The 22,066-nt window shown below is 40.4% G+C and overlaps 1 protein-coding gene across 11 annotated transcripts in view; it reads right to left on the bottom strand.

Moving 5' to 3' along the window:
* Positions 1-22,066, bottom strand: part of LOC105485218 (ras homolog family member T1) — a 109,473-nt gene that overhangs the window by 53,942 nt on the left and 33,465 nt on the right. For all 11 annotated transcript variants that reach the window (XR_011615591.1, XR_011615592.1, XM_071082676.1 and 8 more), the window contains exons 3-11: positions 19,904-19,985; positions 18,452-18,495; positions 17,810-17,863; positions 17,612-17,664; positions 13,138-13,246; positions 12,724-12,825; positions 3,183-3,281; positions 2,244-2,352; positions 1,383-1,503 (exon numbers count right to left, since the gene is read on the bottom strand). Coding sequence is in view for 9 of the 11 variants with exons in the window: in XM_071082676.1 (XP_070938777.1) it covers positions 1,383-1,503; positions 2,244-2,352; positions 3,183-3,281; positions 12,724-12,825; positions 13,138-13,246; positions 17,612-17,664; positions 17,810-17,863; positions 18,452-18,495; positions 19,904-19,985 (773 nt within the window). In the remaining 2 variants the exon portion in view is untranslated. The remainder of the gene's footprint in view (positions 1-1,382; positions 1,504-2,243; positions 2,353-3,182; positions 3,282-12,723; positions 12,826-13,137; positions 13,247-17,611; positions 17,665-17,809; positions 17,864-18,451; positions 18,496-19,903; positions 19,986-22,066) is intronic.

Genomic DNA, 22,066 nt, shown 5'->3' with positions numbered 1-22,066 from the left:
GGGGATGGCACTGGGTCTATTTTTAAACAAACAGAACTTAAACATAGCATTATCAAAGGAAAATAACGGGCCAGGCATGGTGGCTCAGGCCTGTAATCCCAGCACCTTAGGAGGCTGAGGCAAGAAGATCATTTGAGGCCCCAAGATGAGCCTAGGAAATATAGTGAAACAAAGAAAGAAAAGAAAGAAAAGAAAAGAAAAGAAAAAAGGAGGGGAGGGGACGGCATTGTGGTGCACACCTATAGTCCCAGCTATTCGGAAAGCTCAGGTGGGAGGATTGCTTGAGCCATGGAGCTCAAGGTTGCAGTGAGCTAGCCAAAATGAGACGTCTCTTTAAAAAAAAAAAAAAGGCCGGGTGCGGTGGCTCACATCTGTAATCCCAGCACTTTGGGAGGCCGAGGCGGGCGGATCATGAGATCAGGAGATCGAGACCATCCTGGCTAACACGGTGAAACCCTGCCTCTCTAAAAATACCAAAAATTAACCAGGTGTGGTGGCAGGCGCCTATAGTCCCAGCTAACTCAGGAGGCTGAGACAGGAGAATGGCGTGAACCCGGAAGGCAGAGCTTGCGCCACTGCACTCCAGCCTGGGCAACAGAGCAAAATTCCCGTCTCAAAAAAAAAAGAAAGAAAGAAGAAGAAAAAGAACCACAAATAGACCAGTCGTTTAGGAAAATACCTACTTCAACTTAAGCTGTTTAGGAAAATACCGACTTCAACTTAAGCTAAGAAGAACAGGCTATAAAACTAAGGGAGAAGAACAACGTAAGAAAAATGTTAACCAGCATATTTCTGAGATCTCTTGACTCCCAAAACAAGTTTATTGTCTAGCATCTTATTTTTCCTTCCTCAGTAAAACGAACAAAAAAAGATACTTGTAGTCTCCACAAGAAGAGGAAAAGTTTAGAGTCATGAGGGAATCAGTGGTTCTCAACTGGGGATAATTTCACTTCAGAGGGCACATTTGGCAATTTCTCAACAGTTCTGGTTGTCACAACTGGAGGTATCACTGACTTCTACAGATGTGATAAACATCCTATACTGCACAGGACATCCACAACAAAAAATTGTCTGGTCCAAAATGTCAATAGTGCTGAGGTTGAGAAATCCTACTATAAAGCTCTGCTATAATTCTAAAATATTCCCAATTAGCTTAAAGCCCACCTCCCCATGTGTGCTAAATCAACCTTAAAAATATTTAGCAAGTAAAATCAATTACAAGACCAAAGGTGACTAGGCATGGCTCAATGCCTGTAATCACAGCAATTTGGGAGGCCGAGGTGGGAGGATCACTTGAGCCCAGGAGTTCAAAACCAGCCTGGGCAACATAGTGAGATCCTGTCTCAATAAAAAATTTAAAAAACAAAAGCAAAGGTACATACAGGGGGAACAAATATTCAGGTGTCAAATCCAGATCATCATCATAACCAAATCGTCGAAGCACAGTCCAAGTAGTTTCGTGTCTCCCTCTCTGGATAAAAAGTGTGTGTAAAAAGAGAAAACCTGAAATAAAGTAAATTAGTAAATAAAGGATACAGAGTCACATAGGAGAAAAGCATGTAACATAATGGCAAGAACTAGATTCATGAACATATGGATGCTAGCTTTGCATTGTAAAGCTCAAAACAAAACAAAATTCACAAGTATCTCAATGAAACAGCTGATTTCAGAGTTGTTTCACATATACACCCAGCTCAGCAAGAGACAGCACAGGAGGAAATGGCCAACATTACATCTCAAGGAATATATTGACATGCACAAAGTTATACAAGAGTAGTGTTCTACAGATCTTTGAGTTTATTTTTGTCATGGAAAATTCTGGTTTTCAATCTCATTAACTTCACTGTGCCTCTATAATATATTCTCCAGGGAACATTCTATACTGGTAAATTTGACCCATAGACAAAATTCCCTAAAAATAATGACTATTTAAAGGCTGTTTATGAGTAGGAAGAATTTTAAGACACTTTTTTTTTGTTCCAGATATCTCCTTCCCTCAGGTGGACCTCTGTATCCTTGAGATCCAACCAATTTCCCCACCTCTAATTTATACTGGTAGTAAAGATGATAATCCCCAACAATGGTCTGTCCCTCCCAACTCGTAAATATCCAAATCAGACTTTAGGCATACTAGTAAATATTAACGTTTCCTTAAAGTATAAATAATGCAATAAAGACCTTCACCTTCTGCCAAATTTTGAAAATATTAAGTTTCAAAAGGGGGAAAAATACCATTCACCTACCTTTCAGGGTCAACCCACTGTCAGCCACACCATCACTTATATGTTTTCTGACTACATTCTTGACATCCTCCAGAGCTTGAGGAGCTAATGGAGTGTTGAAACAAATCCTCTAGCAAAAAACATAAAAATATATTTAAAAACAAACCAGCATTAAAACCACAAATAATATAAAATGGTAATCTACAAAGCAACATTAAATCCAATAACTGCAACCAAAGAAACATATTCTACATTAGGAATAGTCTCCACTTTGTATTATTTAAGTAAAACATGGGCCGGGCACGGTGGCTCACGCCTGTAATCCCAGCACTTTGGGAGGCTGAGGCAGGTGAATCATGAGGTCAGGAGATCGAGTCCACCCTGGCCAACATGGTGAAACCTCATCTTCACTAAAAATACAAAAATTAGCTGGGTGTGGTGGCACATGCCTGTAGTCCCAGCTACCTGGGAGGCTGAGGCAGGAGAATCACTTGAACCCAGGAGGTGGAGGTTGCAGTGAGCCAAGATTACACCATTGCACTCCAGCCTGGGTGACAGAGCGAGACTCTATCTCAAAAAACAAAAGTAAAACATGTCATACTTAGAAAGAAATATTTCCAACTCCCTCCATCCTGTATCTAAAACACAGGGCTATTTGTGTAGCTATGTTATTCAAAACTAAGAAAGCAAAACGATTCAGAGTTCAGACTCCAAGTCATCCTTAACACACCTACTTTATACCATAAAATGAAGCTACCAAATCCCCTCAATTCCTGGGCATAAGAGAGTTTTATAGACTAAGTAAAGGCATATATAGGTTGATGTGATAGTTCTATGTGAAAGAAACTTATGTTTATAACATACTGTTCTTGTTGTTTAAGCTAATACATTTTATAGCTTTCAGCAAAAAAAAAAAAAAAAAAAAAAGATATGCAAATATCTGAAATAAAGGACCATTACCTGAAAGAAGTTGAGTTCAGCATCATTGAGAGTACCATCATTATCTTGATCAGATATTTTAAATATACGAGTAAGGGCTTTTATACAAGCTGGTTTCATCTATAAATCATTGAGAAAAGAAATAATTATTTAAACTGTGATTTTCATAAGCAATGCTGAGAAAAATTCTGATTGTTTTTACACAGTATCAAATACCACCAACATGAAAAAATGAACTAAAGCAAAGCCATTTACTTTTATATGCAAACCTTTTTAAGTAAATGAGGCAATATTTGCTGGGACTGATAATTGGAATGGTCAAGCTCTCCCCTTATGACCACAAATCCTTTAAGAACAGGCAAAGGAGAAGTTCATCTTTTTTTTTTTTTTTTTTTTTGAGACGGAGTCTCGCTCTGTCGCCCAGGCTGGAGTGCAGTGGCGCGATCTCGGTTCACTGCAAGCTCCGCCTCCCGGGTTCACGCCATTCTCCCGCCTCAGCCTCCCGAGTAGCTGGGACTACAGGCGCCCACAACCGCGCCCATCTAATTTTTTGTATTTTTAGTAGAGACGGGGTTTCACCGTGGTCTCAATCTCCTGACCTTGTGATCCGCCCGCCTCGGCCTCCCAAAGTGCTGGGATTACAGGCGTGAGCCACCGCGCCCAGCCAGGAGAAGTTCATCTTTAGGAGGGATTCATTTTTCTAGTCACATAAAGAAGAACTATTTATTTATCTATATCTTCTGTCATTCCATAGACAATATGAACTGACTTATAAAACTACTAAGGACTTTCCCCTCAACTTCCGATTTCTGACCATCCACCTTCTGGTAGCAGAATGAGATTTGTTTTGATCTGTCCCCTGTGTGTATGTTAAAGCTGGAAAATAAAATACGCTCATTCACAAACAAGTGGCAAAATTATCACTAGTTAGTAAGTGTAAAAAATTTTTACTAACTTCCTAGTATAAGAATTTATACTTTAAAAAGAACTTTGCCTTTTGTGACTCTAAAACTGTTATGACTAATGCTGCTGGAAATATATTCTGACAATTTCCTTCATTTTTGTTTTATGATTCATCATGGATAGAATAAATAAATGACTATTTTAAAATAAGGCCCACATGCTTCTTCACTGTATAACCACTATAGGGTAATCACTGTCAATAATTTTGAGAATAAAACTTCAAGGAGAGCTTCGAATTTTGTCTAAGCTTGGAAATAGATCTCCTATGGTTCTACCTAAATCAGAGAAATGACATGTCAAGCTGAGGAAATATAAACTTATTAACTTACAAAATGGTAATGATGACAGCTTTGATCATGCTATCAAACTCAAATGCAGAAAAGAAATTCTTTTAAAAATAGGAAAGAAAATAATTATCTTCCAAACATACACAGATAACCCCTTCTATTCTTGTTTTAAATGGGATCTTTGGGAGAGTAATTTGATATAGTGAGAAAAAGATAAAACTTAAGATACTAAGAGATTAGAAAGAAATGAGAAAAAGAAGTCAAACATTTAGAAAGCATTTGAGGCTGGGTGTGGTGGCTCACACTTGTAATCCCAGCACTTTGGGAGGCCGAGGAGTGCAGATCACCTGAGATCAGGAGTTCGAGACCAGCCTGGCCAACATGGCAAAACCCCATCTCTACTAAAAATAGAAAAGTTAGCTGTGTGTGGTGGCGCATGCCTGTAGTCCCAGTACTTGGGATGCTAAGGCAGGAGAATCGCTTGAACCTGGGAGGCAGAGGTTGCAGTGAGCCAAGATTGTACCACTGCACTCCAGTCTGGGAGACAAAGAAAGACTCCGTCTCAAAAAAAAGAAAGCATCTAATGGGGCTTCCTTTATAAAAGAGTACTAAATGGACTATAACATCTACAATCACAGGTGATTTATTCTTTAAAATAATGAATGGTAAGATGATGCTTCTATAAATGTGATCCTAATGTTAGACATTAAAGATTAATAAAAACTACACTGTTATATTTCATTTACTCTCCTTTAAAATAAGTTGAATAATTTATATGTTTCCAAAAGAAGCAACAGCAAGAATAATATACAAAACAGAACCTAAAGATAACCTTTTATTTTGTCTAAGTGATTTTTCCTCACATAATAAAGGGGTACATTTTCAAAAAGTAATTTTAAGAAAAATAAACAATGTACTTTTCTTTTTTTTTTTTTTTTGAGACGGAATCTTGCTCTGTTGCCCAGGCTGGAGTGCAGTGGTGCGATCTTGGCTCACTGCAACCTCTGCCTCCCAGGTTCAAGCGATTCTCCTGCCTCAGCCTCCCGAGTAGCTGGGACTACAGGCATGTGCCACCACACCCAGTTAATTTTTCGTATTTTTAGTAGAGACGGGGTTTCACCATGTTAGCCAGGATAGTCTCGCTCTCCCCACCTTGTGATCTGCCTGCCTCAGCCTTCCAAAGTGCTGGGATTACAGGCATGAGCCATCACACCCAGCCAACAATATACACACTTTTCATTAAAGCTTGAAAAGAACTCTAAGGTATTGGCCCAATGTCATATTTAAAAACTAACCACCTGAAAATGTAACATCAAAAAAAGGACTACTAAAAAGTATTAAAAATTCTACTTAATAAAGCTGTAAAAAATTATGGTATTTGGCTGGATATGGTAGCTCACACACTTTGGGAGGCCAAGGCAGGCAGATCACTTGAGGCTAGAAGTTTTAGATCAGACTAGCCCACATGATGAAACCCCATCTCTGCTAAAAATACAAAAATTAGCCAGGCATGGTGGTGCACGCCTGTAATCCCAGCTACTTGGGAGGCTGAGGCAGGAGAATCCTGTGAACCTGGGAGGCAGAGGCTGCAGAGAGCTGAGATCATGCCATTGCACTCCATCCTGGGAGACAGAGTGAGACTCCATCTCGAAAAGGGAAGGGGAGGGGAAGGGAGGGGAAGGGGAGGGGGAGAGGAGGCGGGGAGGGGAGGCGGGGAGGGGAGGGGGAGGGGAGGGGGAGGGGAGGCGGGGAGGGGAGGGGGAAGGGAGGCGGGGAGGGGAGGGGGAGGGGAGGCGGGGAGGGGAGGCGGGGAGGGGAGGGGAGGGGAGGGGAGGCGGGAAACGGGAAACGAAAAGATTGTTGTTTAAATAAAAGATTCTGTTATAGGCAATTTAAAGTTTGTACTTGTGTAAAACAAGGTATAGTCTAAAAGTTGAAATTTTTACCTCTCACTCAGGTCCACCTAAGAATTGAGTAACAGATGGTGGTAGATATTTTAACTCTTATGGGATGGGGATGGGGATGAGGGATTAACAGATTAGCAGAACAAATAACAGGCCTGAGAACAAAGTAGCAATTAAAAAATTGAGAACAAACTAATAGAGGGGATTTCATATACTGCTAGGCTAAGGCCTCAGAGGTAAATCCCTGTAACAGTTCCCACAGTATTAAGACTGTTTCCCAAATTTCCTTTATCATACATAAAATACCTAGCTGAATCAGAATGGAATCTATGTATTTCGTTTTTTTGTTTTGTTTTGTTTTGTTTTCTTGACACAGAGTCTTCTCACTCCGTCGCCCAGGCTGGAGTGCAGTGGCGCAATCCCGGCTCACTGCAAGCCTCGGCCTCCTGGGTTCACGCCATTCTCCTGCTTCAGCCTCCTGAGTAGCTGGGACTACAGGCGTCTGCCATCACGCCCAGATAATTTTTTTGTATTTTTAGTAGAGACAGGGTTTTACCATGTTAGCCAGGATAGTCTCAATCTCCTCACCTCGTGATCCGCCCACCTTGGCCTTCCAAAGTGCTGGGATTACAGGCGTGAGCCACCGCGCCCAGCCAGAATCTATGTTTTTAACAAGTAACACCTAGTGACTATTATGATGAGGTAAGTTTGGGAAATACTGGATTCAGAGTAAATTAGAGGCCGGGCGCGGTGGCTCACGCCTGTAATCCCAGCACTTTGGGAGGCCGAGACGGGCGGATCACGAGGTCAGGAGATCAAGACCATCCTGGCTAACACAGTGAAACCCCGTCTCTACTAAAAAAATACAAAAAACTAGCTGGGCGAGGTGGCGGGCGCCTGTAGTCCCAGCTACTCGGGAGGCTGAGGCGGGAGAATGGCGTAAACCCGGGAGGCGGAGCTTGCAGTGAGCTGAGATCCGGCCACTGCACTCCAGCCTGGGCGACAGAGCGAGACTCCGTCTCAAAAAAAAAAAAAAAGAAAAAAAGAAAAGAACAGAGTAAATTAGAAAGAAGAATCCTAACTAAGGAAAAGTAAACCAAGAATAAGAGTAAACTAGAATCAGATTAAGGGATAACTCAAATTAATTATTTATACTAGGAGTTGGCACTTTTTCTGTAAAGGGCCACACAGCAATTTTTTAAGCTTTGGGGCCAACAGGCAAAGTTAAGCATGTCATTTAGGTACTTACATCGTAAGAAAGAAATCAAACTTCTACCAAGTTTTTCTGATAAAACTCAAAATACAACTGAGTACAGTTTTGCAACACAAATTTATTAATGAGAAGAATGAAATTGTTTTTTGGAAGGAAAACATTTTGCTTTGTTAGGGTTCAAAGTTAGTGTTGTCTACCATGAAAATTAATTGCAAATGTTTATATGTTAATGCTGATCTGTACTGACATTTTACACGTCCCATCTTTGAAAATGTCTTTTTGCACAAATATATACTGCCAATACTGGTACATATCCACAAACCTATGACTTCAATAGAACACAAGGTATTTATAAAATTATATTTGATTCTTTTCTTGATGTTTGCCTTTTAGCGTGTCATTACAATGCAGATTAATCAATTCCAGTTGAAGGTTAATGGAAACTCAATTGCATAGTTAAATGGATTACGAAATATGGAAATTTCCTTTGCATTTGCACCGATGTCTAAAAAAATGATGCTGGAACTGTAATTCGAACCTGGAAAATTTATCTGCTTTCCCATCTAAAAAAATACTTTATTATTATTTTCATGTTTTGGCATGATGGGTATGCAATGAATATAAATAAAAGGTCCTGGTACAGTGATATACATAGTACTTGAAATGCTGTCTAGGTGTGTCAGCGCAATTAGTAGTACACTCAGCAGCAGTGAGAAGAGATGAGAGTAGCACATATTGAAACTACTAAACTTTGCCTTTGTAGCACGCAAACAGCCACAGATAACATAAAAGAATGACCATGGCTATGTTACAGTCAAACTTTATTTTTATGAAATAATAAAATCTGAATGTAACATAATTTTCACCTATCACAAAATATTATTTGACTTTTTTTCAATCATTTAAAAATATATGGCCAGGCACAGTGGTTCATGCCTGTAATCCCTGCACTGAGAGGCAAAGGCAGGCAGATCACCTGAGGTCAGGAGTTCGAGACCAGCCTGGCCAATGTGGTGAAACCCCCTTCTCTACCAAAAATATAAAAATTAGCCAGATGTGGTGGCACATGCCTGTAGTCCCAACAACTTGGGAGGCTGAGGTGGGAGAATCGCCTGAACTCAGTGAGCTGAGATCATACCACTGCACTCCAACCTGGGCAACACAGCAAGACTCCATCTCAAAATATATATATATAAAAATATATATATAAAATGTTTCCTTAGTGTACAGACTGTGTGAAAACAGGTGGTAGGCCAAATATGGCCCATGAGTCAGTTTGCTAACCACTCACTTATACTATAAACTTTTCCTGAAAGAGATCTGCAACTTTTTATTCTTAAAAACAATACCTCTCTCGACAAACAGAACCAAAGCAACCACCTCAAGCTGGGTGTGGTGGTGTGGTGGCTCACACTTGTAATCCCAGCTACTCAGGAGGCTGAGGCAGGAGGAGGCCAGGAGTTCAAGACCAGCTTGGGGAATATAGCAAAGACTTCTTTTTTTTTTTTTTTTTTTTTTTTGAGACAAAGTCTCAATCCGTAGCCCAGGCTAGAGTGCAGTGGTGCAATCTCAGCTCTCTGCAACCTCCACCTCCCAGATTCAAGCGATTCTCGTGAGTGGCTGGGATTACAGGTATGCGCCACTATGCCCAGCTAATTTTTGTATTTTTAGTAGAAACGGCGTTTTGCCACATTGGCCACGCTGGTCTCGAACTCCTGGCCTCTAGTGATCCCCCTGCCTCAGCCTCCCAAAGTGCTGGGATTACAAGCATGAGTCACTGCACCTGGCCCCTGCTTCTTAAAAGAAAAATTAACTTAAAAAAAAAAAGACAACCCAACTAAACAATGGGCAACGGCAGCTACTCAGGAAGCTGGGGCAGGAGGACTGTTTGAGGCTAGAGGTTCAAGACCACCTTGGGCAACTCAGCAAGACCCCATCTTTACAAAAAAAAATTAAAAATTAGCTGTGTGTGGTGGCATGCACCTACAGTCCCAGCTACTCAGGAGGCTGAGTGGGAGGACTGCTTGGGTCCAGGAGGTTGAGGCTGCAGTGAGCCATGATCATGCCACTGTACTCCAGCCTAGATGACAGTTAGACCCTGTCTCTTTAAAACAAAAATGGGAAAGGACTTTGAATAGGCAATAGACATTTCTCCAAAGAAGATGGCCAATGAGCACATGAAAAATTACACAACATCATTAGCCATCAGGGAAATGCAAATCAAAACAATGAGATCCCAACCACATCTACTAGGATGGCTATAATAAACCAAAAAAGAAAAGTAAAATAACAAATGTGGCAAAGATGTGGAGAAACTGGAACCTTCATACACTGCTGGTGGGAATGTAAAATGGTCTAGTCATTGTGTAAAGTAGCTGCTGGTTCCTCAATATGTTAAATATACAATTACCATGTGACTCAGCAATTCAACTACTAAATGTATGCAAAAGAATTTAAAACAGGCCAGGAGTGTTGGCTCAGGCCTGTACTCCCAGCACTTTGAGAGGCTAGATGGGAGAACTGTTTGAGGCCAGGAGTTTGAGACCAGTCTGGGCAACATAGTGAGATCTTGACTTTACAAGAAAATTTAAAAATTAGCTGGGCACGGTGGCATGTGCCTGTAGTCCCAACTCCTCAGGAGGCTGAGGTGGGAGGATGGCCTGAGCCTTGGAGTTTGAGGCTGCAGTGAGTTATGATCACACCACTGTGCTCCAGCCTGGGCCACAAAGCAAGATCTTGTCTCTAAATTAAAAAAAAAAAAAAAAAAAAAAAAAAAAAGGCCAGGTATGGTGGTTCACACCTGTAATCCCAACACTTTGGGAGGCCAAGGCAGGTGGATTGCTTGAGCCTAGGAGTTTAAGACCAACCTGGGCAACATGGTGAAACCCCATCTTCTTCTAAAAATACAAAAATTAGTTGGATGTGGTGGTACACACATGTAATCCCAACTATTTGGGAGGCTGAGGTGGGAGGATTGCTGAAGCCAGGAAGTTGAGGGGGCAGTGAGCTGTGAATGCGCTACTGCACTCTAGCCTGGGCAACACAGTAAGTCCTTGACCCCCAAAAAAAAGAACAGGCCAGGAGCAGTGGCTCGTGCCTGTAATTCCAGCACTTTGGGAGGCCGAGGAAGGAGGATCACCTGAGGGTGGGTGTTCAAGACCAGCCTGACCAACATGGAGAAACCCCATAACTACTAAAAATACAAAATTAGTAGGGTGTAGTGGCCCTTGCCTGTAATTCCAGCTACTCGGGAGGCTGAGGCAGGAGAATCACCTGAACCCAGGAGGCGGAGGTTGTGGTGAGCCAAGATTGCACCATTGTACTCCAGCCTGGGTGACAAGAGCAAAACTCTGTCTCAAAAAAAAAAAAAAGAAAGAAAGAGAAAAACTAGTCAGGTATGGGTAGTGTGTGCCTATACTTCCAGCTACTTGAGAGGTTTAGGTGGGATGACTGCTTGAGCCAGGATTTTGAGGTTATAGTAAGCTGTAATCATGCCACTGCACCCCCCAGCCTGGGTGACAGCAAGACCCTATCTTCAAAAAAAAAAAAACCAAACAAGTGTTCAAACAAAAACTTGTATTGAATGTTTACAACAGTCTATTCATAATAGCCTGAAAGTAGAAACTACTCAATATCCATCAACAGATATGGGGATAAACTAAATATGTATCCAGCTAGGTGTGGTGGCTCACACCTGTAATCCCAGCACTCTTGGAGGCAAAGGTAGAGGCGGGAAGATTGTTTGAGCCCAGGAGTTTGAGACCAGCCTGGACAACATGGCAAAATCCTGTCTTTACAAAAAATAAAATGAAAAAAAAAAAATCAACTGGGCACAGTGGCGAACGCCTATAGTCCTAGCTACTCCGGAGGCTAAGGCGGGAGGATCACTTGAGCCCAGGAGCTTGCGGTTGCAGTGTGCTGTGATAACACCACTGCTCTCCAGCCTGGGTGACAGAATGAGACTCTGTCTCAAAAAATAATAAAAATAAAAATAAAATAAAACCCACCAAAGACTTGGTGTATCCATAAAATGATTATCGGGCCATAAAAAGAAATGAAATACTGACACATGCTATAACGTGGATATACCTTGAAAATATTATGCTAAGTAAAAGAAGCCAGAAACAAAAGACCACATATTGTATAAGTCCATTTATATAAAATGTCCAGAGAGGCAAATCCACAGAGACAGAAGGTAGATTGGTGCTGGCCAGGGGTTGAGTAAGGGGACAATGGGGAGTGACTGCTAATTAATGGGTACAGGGTTTCTCTTTGGAGTGATGAAAACTTCTGAAATTAGAGCGTGGTGATGATTGCATAACTTTGTGAATATACTAAAAACCACGGAATTGTATAACTTTAAAAGGATGAATTTTAAGGTACTTGAAATATATCTCAAAAAGATTTAGTTTTTCAATGTCTATGGCAAAATATTAAATTTTGGATATTTCAATAAGGAGTTACTGTGTTTCTTAGCTATAAAACAAAAGCAGCTGGGCGCAGTGGCTCACGCCTGTAATCCCAGCACTTTGGGAGGCCCAGGCAGGCAGATCACTTGAGGTCAGGAGTTCAAGATCAGCCTGGGCAACATGTGAAACCCTGTCTCTATTAAAAATACAAAAATTAGCCGAGTATGGTGGCGCATGCCTGTGATCCCAGCTACTTTGGCAGGCTGAAGCATGAGAATCACTTGAACCCCAGAGGTGGAGGTTGCAGTGAGCCGAGATCCAGATCGTGCCACTGCACTCCAGCCTGAGTGACAGAGTGAGACTCTGTCTCAAAAGAAAAAAAAACAAAAACAAAAGGAGTAGTCACATTGTATTACGTTGCGCCTATGTCAAAAAACTATATAAGATTTTTGTTTGTGTGTGTTTTTCAATTTGTAGATTTTATAGTAGCAAAACAAGAAGACCATTAGCTAAGTCTTTGGACTTTTTTGTTGTTACTGTTGCCAATTCTTCTGTTTGTTTTAATGGCATTTCCTGAAGCAGTACTTGATTAGATTCCATTGATGTGGAAAATACTATGAATATTTAATGTGAATGTCATTGAAGAAGAGTACCTGGTAAATGTAACCATTTAATAAGCAATAAATTTAAATTTTAGCAGTTTAATCTCTACACAAATACTGAAAATCACTACCTTACTCGAGTTACTACATACACATTCCAGCCCCTATAAACATAGCCTGTTACCTCCTTCTCCTCTGGGCAGTACAGGGGCCCTGTAGGATGAAGAACAGCTTTCTGTGCATAATAAAAGAGCTCTGATATGTTCTTCAGGTTTTTCGCTGAACACTGAAAAAAATAAAATTAAAATTTTACACTCTGAAATCAATTAGGAGAGCTAAAAACAATTTTCAAACTATCACCATATGGCAAAAGAAAGATTCCTTGAAAAAAAATGAAAAATGCATCTTTGTGGACATCACAATATGAATGTCTAGAAAGAGCTCAGAGGCCAACTCCAACTTCTCTGTTTTATTTGGTTTACATGACTTTACAAAGAGCAGGAAATTTATTCCATTCCACATTGTCCCCCCTATTTAAAACCCCAATTTAGTAAGAATTCATCAAAAATAAATTTTCAAATCAAATTATGAGGCATACCTCCACACAGGTTTCTATTTCTGTATACTGGTTCATAATAGGAAGGATGGTCTCCATACTACTATATTCCACCAGATCAGATTTGTTCCCAACCAATATTAAAGGCAACCTAAAATAAACAGGGCACATTGTAATAAGGAAGGCAAAAGACATTAGATTTATATTTTAATTTACATCATAACCCATTCTAACTAAAAAGTTTTTATTTAATCTTCTCAACAACATGAACCTTCCTCTACAGTCATGTCAAGCCCCCTAGATAACATGTATTTACTCAACATGTTATCTGTTGAGCACCTATTATAAGCCACATACTGCTCCAAGTATTAAGGACACAAGACAGAAGGTCTCTACCCATTCTGTTTTGTTTTTTGTTTTCTTGAGACAGGGTCTAGCTCTGTTGTCCAGGCTGGAGTGCAGTGGCAGGAACACAGCTCACTGCAACCTCAAATTCCTATGCTCAAGTGATCCACTTGCCCTAGCCTCCCTAGTAGCTAGGACTATAGGTACAAGCCACTACACTCAGCTAATTAAAAAAAATTTTTTTGTAGAGAAGGGTCTAGCTACATTGCCTAGGCTAGTCTCAAACTTCTGGCCTCCCAAAGTGTTGGGATTATAGGCATGAGCTACCATGCCTGGGCAGATCCAGAAACCTGACCATTCCAATAGTGAAAAACAGAAAATGAGCAATAAGCAAATAAAATAATTTCCAATTCAATAAGTACTACGCAAGAAATAAAAAGGGCGATAGAGTAGTGGGAAGGAGCTAGTTATGTATAATAATTAAGGAAAACCCCCTATGCAAAGGTGACATTTGAGCCAAGGGGTGAAGGATAAGATGAAATCTGCCATGTAAAGAGTCAGGGAAGAGCAAGCCAGGAGGAAGGAACAGCATGTGCAAAGGCCCCAAACTGAAAAAACATCCTGATGGGGCCAAACAACAGGAAAATGCCAGAATGGCTACAGAGTACTGAGTAAAGAGAAAAAGGTATACAATGGGGTTAGAAAGAGGATCAAAGGTCAGACACATAAGAACTTAACAAGCTGCAGTAAGGAGTGTAGGTTTTATTGTTAGTGTAAAATGGGAAGCCACTGAATGGTTCTAAGAAGGGGGTTAACATTTTTAAGTGCAGTGATTTTTAGAGCTATATACTGAAATATTTACAACATGAAAATAATATCTCTATTTGCTTCAAAATAATCTCAGCGGGAGGGGTAATAGATGAAACAAGACTGGCCATGAGTTAATTGTTGAAGCTGGATAACAGGTATGTACCTCAGTATATGTTACATTTTTTCACTAACAAATTTTTAAAAATATAATAGTAACTTGGATTACAGCAGTGACAGTAAAGATGAAAAGGAAAATATTCAAATTTCAGATATATTTTATAAGACAGAAACAGCTGATAGGTTAGATATGAAGATTGAGGGAAAAGCAGAAACCAAGAAAAATACTTAGGTTTTGGCTGGAAAAAAATGGGTAGATCTCAAAAGATAGAGAAGATTGAGGATAATTTTTTGTTTCTGTTTTTGGCAGGGAGTAGACCAGGAATTAAAGATTCTGATCTTTAATTCCTTTTTTTTTTTTTTTTTTTTTTTTTTTGAGACGGAGTCTCGCTCTGTCACCCAGGCTGGAGTGCAGTGGCCGGATCTCAGCTCACTACAAGCTACAATGTTGTGATCTTGGCTCACTGCAACCTCCGCCTCCCGGGTTCACGCCATTCTCCTGCCTCAGCCTCCGGAGTAGCTGGGACTACAGGCGCCTGCCACCTCGCCCGGCTAAGTTTTTTTTGTATTTTTAGTAGAGACGGGGTTTCACTGTGTTAGCCAGGATGGTCTCGATCTCCTGACCTTGTGATCCGCCCATCTCGGCCTCCCAAAGTGCTGGGATTACAGGCTTGAGCCACCGCGCCCGGCTCTGATCTTTAATTCCTAAAGATCTAAAGTTAAATCTGATAAGCCTATGGGGGAAAATCTTAATGGGGATATTAAGGAGGACCAACCTAGTGGAGAACTGTTGTGAATCCTGCAAGAGAGCTTGGAGGGAAAGCAAATCATCCTGCTGGAACTCTAGACTGCAACAGAAGCACTTGAAAGCATTTAGCTTACCTAACCCTTGGTGTGCCATTATGCTTGAAAAGACTGACCACCATATAGCCCAAATATAAATTCCTAACAGAACCAGGAGGGTTTCCAAAAATGTAGTGGTTTGTAACCAAAGGTGTGCATCAGAGTAATTTATGGAGCTTAAAAAAAAAAAAAAAAATATATATATATATATATATATATTTTTTTTTTTTTTTTTTTTTTTTTTTTTTTTTTTTTTTTTTTTTTTGAGACGGAGTCTTGCTCTGTCGCCCAGGCTGGGGTGCAGTGGCCGGATCTCAGCTCACTGCAAGCTCCACCTCCCGGGTTTACGCCATTCTCCTGCCTCAGCCTCCTGAGTAGCTGGGACTACAGGCGCCCGCCACCTCGCCCGGCTAGTTTTTTGTATTTTTTAGTAGAGATGGGGTTTCACCGTGTTAGCCAGGATGGTCTCGATCTCCTGACCTCGTGATCCACCCGTCTCGGCCTCCCAAAGTGCTGGGATTACAGGCTTGAGCCACCGCGCCCGGCCTATATATATATATATATATATATATATATATATATATATATATATATATATATGTCTGGTACAGCAGCTCACGCCTGTAATCTCAGCACTTTGGGAGGCCAAGGCGGAAGGATTGCTTGAGTTCTGCCAGGAGCTTAAGACTATCCTGGATGACTTAGTGAGACCCTGTTTCTACAAAAGTTTTTTAAAAATTAGAAAGGTGTGGTGGCACACACTTGCAGTCCCAGCTACTTGGGAGGCTGTCATGGTAAAGCCAAAATTTTTTAATTCAGTGGTCCAAGGTGGTGCTTGATAGATCTTAGCAAAACTGCCCTCTCTTAAAGATTCCCTCCCAGAAATGGCTCAAGGAAGAGCAAGAAAAGCAGATATTAGGAGCATATGGGTATTGGATCCCCCAAGGCAGCTCTGTCCAATACAACATTCTATGATGGTGGAAATGCTCTTTATCTCTACTCTCCATTACTGTAACCATTAGTCACATGTGGCTATGTGCACCTGAAATGTGGCTAAGTGTATCCGAGGAACAAGTTTTAGTTTTATTAATTTTAATTAATTTAAAGTTAAATCACCACAACTGACGAGAGGTTACTACATTGGACAGCACAGTTGTAAAGGGTCATTCTTTCCTTTCCACCTTGTCAAATCATCACAAAGTTAAAACCATGATAAAAGACAAGCCATACAATGCCACAGCATTGTTCACAGCACATATAATGTCATCTGTCTCCCTTCCAAAATATGTAAGACAGAGAGTTAATGACCATAGTCATATGTTTAGAACCAGATCTTTAGAGTTTCAAGGCACGAAAATGGCCAACTAAAAGATAAATCTAAAAAATTGAGAAAAGGACCAAATGTGTACAATACATAGGTATTAGTCTGATTTTCCTATTTAAAAAGATTCAGGCTGGGCACAGTAGCTCATGCCTGTAATCCCAGCACTTTGGGAGACCAAGGTGAGCAGATCATTTGAGGTCATGAGTTCGAGACCAGACTGACCAATGTGCGAAACCCTCTCTACTAAATAATACAAAAATTAGGCAGGCGTTAGTGGTACGTGCCTGTAGTGCCAGTTACTCAGGAGGCCGAAGCATGAGAATCACTTGAATCCGGGCGGTGGAGGCTGCAAGGAGCCAAGATCACGCCCCTACACTCCAGCCTGGGTGATAAAGCAAGACTCTGCCTCAAAATTAATTAATTAATTAATTAATCTGAGACTTTTCAAGCAGCAGTTTGACAAAGAGAAATGTAAGATTTATGACCAAAATAATCTGTCTGTTTGTTTGTTTGTTTGTTTGAGACGGAGTCTCGCTCTGTCGTGGGGCTGGAGCACAGTGGCCAGATCTCAGCTCACTGCAAGCTCCGCCTCGCGGGTTTATGCCATTCTCCTGCCTCAGCCTCCCGAGTAACTGGGACTACAGGCGCCCGCCACCTCACCCGGCTAGTTTTTTGTATTTTTTAGTAGAGACGGAGTTTCACCGTGTGAACCAGGATGGTCTCAATCTCCTGACCTCGTGATCCGCCCGTCTTGGCCTCCCAAAGTGCTGGGATTACAGGCTTGAGCCACCGCGCCCAGCCAAAAATAATCTGTCTGAAGTTGTGAATCATTATATCAGAGTTCTGTTTCTTGCTTTGCTCTCAAGTATATTTACTGCCTCAAATGAGTCCCCCCAGCAAAGGCATGTGGGTGTGTGTATGAACAGACAGAAAAACTGACAGATAAGGCAAATATGGCAAAATCTTAACTAGTAAATTTAAGTGACGGATTTAGGGAAGGTCAGTGTACTACTTCCCGTACCTTTACTGCAAGCTTTAAACTTTTTAACATAAAAAGTTTGAGAGAGGAAAACATACCTGCTGTCTTTGTCTGTTCTTTCATTTATGAGAGGAATCCAACGACTTGTTACCTAAAATGAAAATTAACAAGCGCTTAGCCATGATGAGGATCTTTACAAAACACTCTTACCTTAGACCCCTAAAATTCTAAACTGAGGATCAACTTTGGAAGCGCTCCACTGAAACCAACTATAGTGAAAAAAAGGTCACACCTACCTTATCAATAGAATGCTTGTTGTTAACGGCATACACTATACAGATGACATTAGCCTTGAAGAAAAATTAACAAATTAGCGGTATCTAAAAATAATAAAAATGGAGACAGCACTTAATTAGCAACTTGTTAATATATTTGGGAGAAAGGAAGAAAAAATTTAAAAGCTAAAACAATAAAACAAAAAATGAATTAGCTGGCCTCTAAGAGAAAATGTTCCTAAGGACTTAAAGCAAAAACACATACTCAGTAACAGCCATAACAACAAAGAACTGAAAAAGAACTCTTGGTAATTAAGAGAATGAAGAAGGGATGGGGTGGATCACTTGAGGCCAGGAGTTTGAGACCAGCCTGGTTAACATGGCAAAACCCTATCTCTACTAAAATACAAAAATTAGCTGGGCATGGTGGTGCATGCCTGTAATCTCAGCTACTCAGGAGGCTGAGGCATGAGAATCGCTTGAGCCTGCAAGATGGAGGTTGCAGTAAGGCAAAAAATTGCACCACTGCACGCTTGGGTGACAGTGAGACACGGTCCCAAAAAAACAAAAACAAAAAACAAAAAGAGAATGAAAAAGGCAGGCTCATAAAATCATCACTGTTTTTCTACACAAAAACCCATACCTCTGTTTTTTAAAGCTCACCTGTGATATTTCTTGATGAAGTTGTTCATCACTCTGTTCTGCTTCTACAAACGACAAAAAGTCAATGTTTCATATTGCAAACACTTTCATAAAAACTAATGGCCAAGCTAAATTCTATGCAACACCCATCTAACATCCCTCAAAATGACATGGTATAGCAAACACAAGGGAAAGCCAAGGGAAGTAAAGGTTGAACTATGATAAGGCAGCTGGCACTGAAAGACGAGTCTCTAAAAGGATAACTCAGGCATGGAACAGCAGAAGCACTGTGTAATAAATCTAGGCCAGCATCTGATTCAGAGTTGAAAAGGCTCAGGCAAAGGACCTCAGAAATCCAAGCTAGCAGACTGGGTGCTTAAGAGTTAAAAGCTCAGACAAAGCATCTATACACACAGGATCAAAAGGCAGGTGAGATTCTGGGTAATACAAGCTTAAGATCTAGATAGCAAGTGGGAGTAATAATAACCAGGACCCAGAGGCAAAACTATAGCTTGATAGTGAAGTGATGAGAATTCCCTCTCTAGCATGTATCTTTAGCTAGGACTGGTCTCAATGGGTAGGTGTGCCTGTAACTCCACGGATGTGGGGATATGAATGATACAGCTAGGATAGAAAGCAAATAATTAAAGAGCAAAGCAATTACTGACATATTGATTTAGACCACCTTAGGTTACATATATCTTCCCCTAAAAATGCCTGTTACTTCTGACATATAAACTAATACCATACATGAATTCAATGGTATTTTATACTATGCTAAATAACAGGCCATATTTTTAATATCTTTCCATGTTAAGTAATCAATGGGTTAAGGCTTCAATTCTAATACTGAAGTGAATCTAATTATATGGCTATACATATTGAAGAATAATTCTGTAAATAAATCTAGTTATGAGATTGATTGTAGCAGAAGGCATTCACCTCCCTCAGCTTCCAGTACAGTGCTGTCCAACATACAGACAACGCAAGTCACATATATAGTTTTCAATTTTTTAGTAGCAACCTTTAAAAAGGTAAGTAAAAAAAGGTAAAATTAAATTTGCATTTAACCCAAAATATCAAAAATATTTAAATTTCAACATGTACTCAACAGAAAAATTAATGAAATATTTTACATCCTTTTTTCATACTAAGTCTTCAAAATCCAGTTATATTTTACACTTAACAACACATTTTAATTTAGAACAGTCACATTTCAAGTGTTCAACAGCCACAGGTATTATGGAACCCAACTTAGTAATCTGGGGATGAAGAACTGTCAGATGGAGGCACCCAGTGGGATATGGGGTAGAGGCTGACAGAGAGACATAAATGAGGTAAGAATCGTAAAGGATCATTTACTGCTACAGAGAAAAGACCACCTCTCGCAACATTTGTAGAAGCTCAGTAAGTATCTTTTTTCAAGTCTATTAAATTAACCTACACCTTCACCTACAAGAGGATATTCCTTACCTGAGTAATCTACAATGTGTGTTGGAACTCTCTCTGGGGTGACATCAGCTGGAATGGTGATCTCTTCTGCCCTGGGAGGAACCTTCATTTACAAACAAATATAGAAAGAAAAAAGAAAAAACCAACCTTTCAATATTATCACTCAAACTTGTAAGAGATGATATAAATTTATCTACACAGATTGAGTATTTCTTTTCTTTCTTTCTTTCTTTCGTTTTTTTTTGAGACGGAGTCTCGCTTTGTCGCCCAGGCTGGAGTGCAGTGGTCGGATCTCAGCTCACTGCAAGCTCCGCCTCCTGGGTTCACACCATTCTCCTGCCTCAGCCTCCCGAGCAGCTGGGACTACAGGCGCCCGCCACCTCGTCCGGCTAGTTTTTTGTATTTTTTAGTAGAGACGGGGTTTCACCGTGTTAGCCAGGATGGTCTCGATCTCCTGACCTCGTGATCCACCGGTCTCGGCCTCCCAAAGTGCTGGGATTACAGGCTTGAGCCACCGCGCCCGGCCTCTTTTTTTTTTTTTAACAGAGTCTCACTCTATGGCCCAGGCTGGAATGCAGTGGTACAATCTCAGCTCACTGCAACCTCTGCTGCCTGGGTTCAAGCGATTCTCCTGCCTCAGCCTCCCGAGTAGCTGGGATTACAGGCACCTGCCACTGCGCCCGCCCAGCTAATTATTGTATTTTTAGTAGAGATGGGGTTTCACCATCTTGGCCAGGCTGGTCTTGAACTCCTGACCTTGTGATCCACCCGCCTCGGCCTCCCAAAGTACTGGGATCACAGGCTGAGTATCTCTAAGCCCAAAATTTGAAACTTTTTAGCACTAACATGGTACTCAAAGCAAATGCTCATTGGAGTATTTCTGATTTTCAGATTAGGGAAATGCTCAACTGGTAAGTATAATGCTCATATTCCAAAATCTGAACAAATCTGAAATCTGAAACACTTCTGGTCCCAAGCATTTCAGATAAGGGATGCTCAACTTGTATTAGTCCCTCTCACCAATACCCATTTGTTGTACATGCAAGTGTTTATTTTTGTGCTTTACCACAGATGCAAATATATATTAAAACTGTATGATAAAAACATTTTTAATGCATATTTCTAACTACATAGACACAACACATTCAGGATACTTCAGATCTGACACAGACTCAAATAATTATTGAATTAATTTGGTGTTTCAGTGTTACATATTTTAAATATGTTGTTTTCATTCTATTTTGTTGAAGGCTGAAGATACTCTGCAAATGAGGAGGTATTTTAATCCAAAACAATCTGCAAATAAACCAACAGGTTATCAACATTCATTTCCTCTAGAAAATAATTGACTGGCTACATAAACCTTATGTTTGTTTGTTTTTTATTTATTTTTTGAGACAGGGTTTCGCTCTTGTTGCCTAGGCTGGAGTGCAATGGGACGATCTCAGCTCACTGCAACCTCTGCCTCTGGGTTCAAGCTATTCTCCTGCCTCAGCCTTCCAAGTAGCTGGGATTATAGGCATGCACCACCATGCCTGGCTAATTTTGTATTTTACTAGAGACGGGGTTTCACCATGTTGGCCAGGCTGGTCTTGAACTCCTGACCTCAAGTGATCCGCCCACCTCAGCCCCCCAAAGTGCTGGGATTACTGGCATGAGCCACCACATCCAGCCAAGCCTTATGTTTAATGATTCCATCTTTCACAAGGACTGAATTTTTTTTAATTAATTAAAAACCCTTCTAGATTACTTATAATCGCTAAAAAAGTGAAAAGATAAATTTAAAAAAACCAAAAACACAAAACCCTTATCCACAATCAAGAGGACTATGCTAAAACAATTCTAAACTAAAACTCTCACAGAAAACTTTTAGATGTTATATCCAGAGTAATTATAAATTAATGTTACTGATTCTACAAATAATACATGAAAATATACTTCATTTCTTAAATTAAGTAATTACTTATTTAACCACTTTGTCTAAGAGAAAAAAGGCAAAAAATAATAATAAATAGTCTTTTGGCAGCTGTAAATGTTGAAAACACTACCACATGATACATCAAATTCTTATTTGAACAATGAAATTATACAGATATTCCTATCTAAACTAGAGTAAAAGAAGGATAAATGTAAACTGTGACACTATGATACCTGCTATGCAAGAAAGAGGGTAATTTGAAATTA

Source organism: Macaca nemestrina, chromosome 17 (genome assembly GCF_043159975.1).
Source record: "Macaca nemestrina isolate mMacNem1 chromosome 17, mMacNem.hap1, whole genome shotgun sequence".
NCBI classification, from domain to species: domain Eukaryota; kingdom Metazoa; phylum Chordata; class Mammalia; order Primates; family Cercopithecidae; genus Macaca; species Macaca nemestrina.
This window is presented reverse-complemented; position numbering and strand designations above follow the sequence as displayed.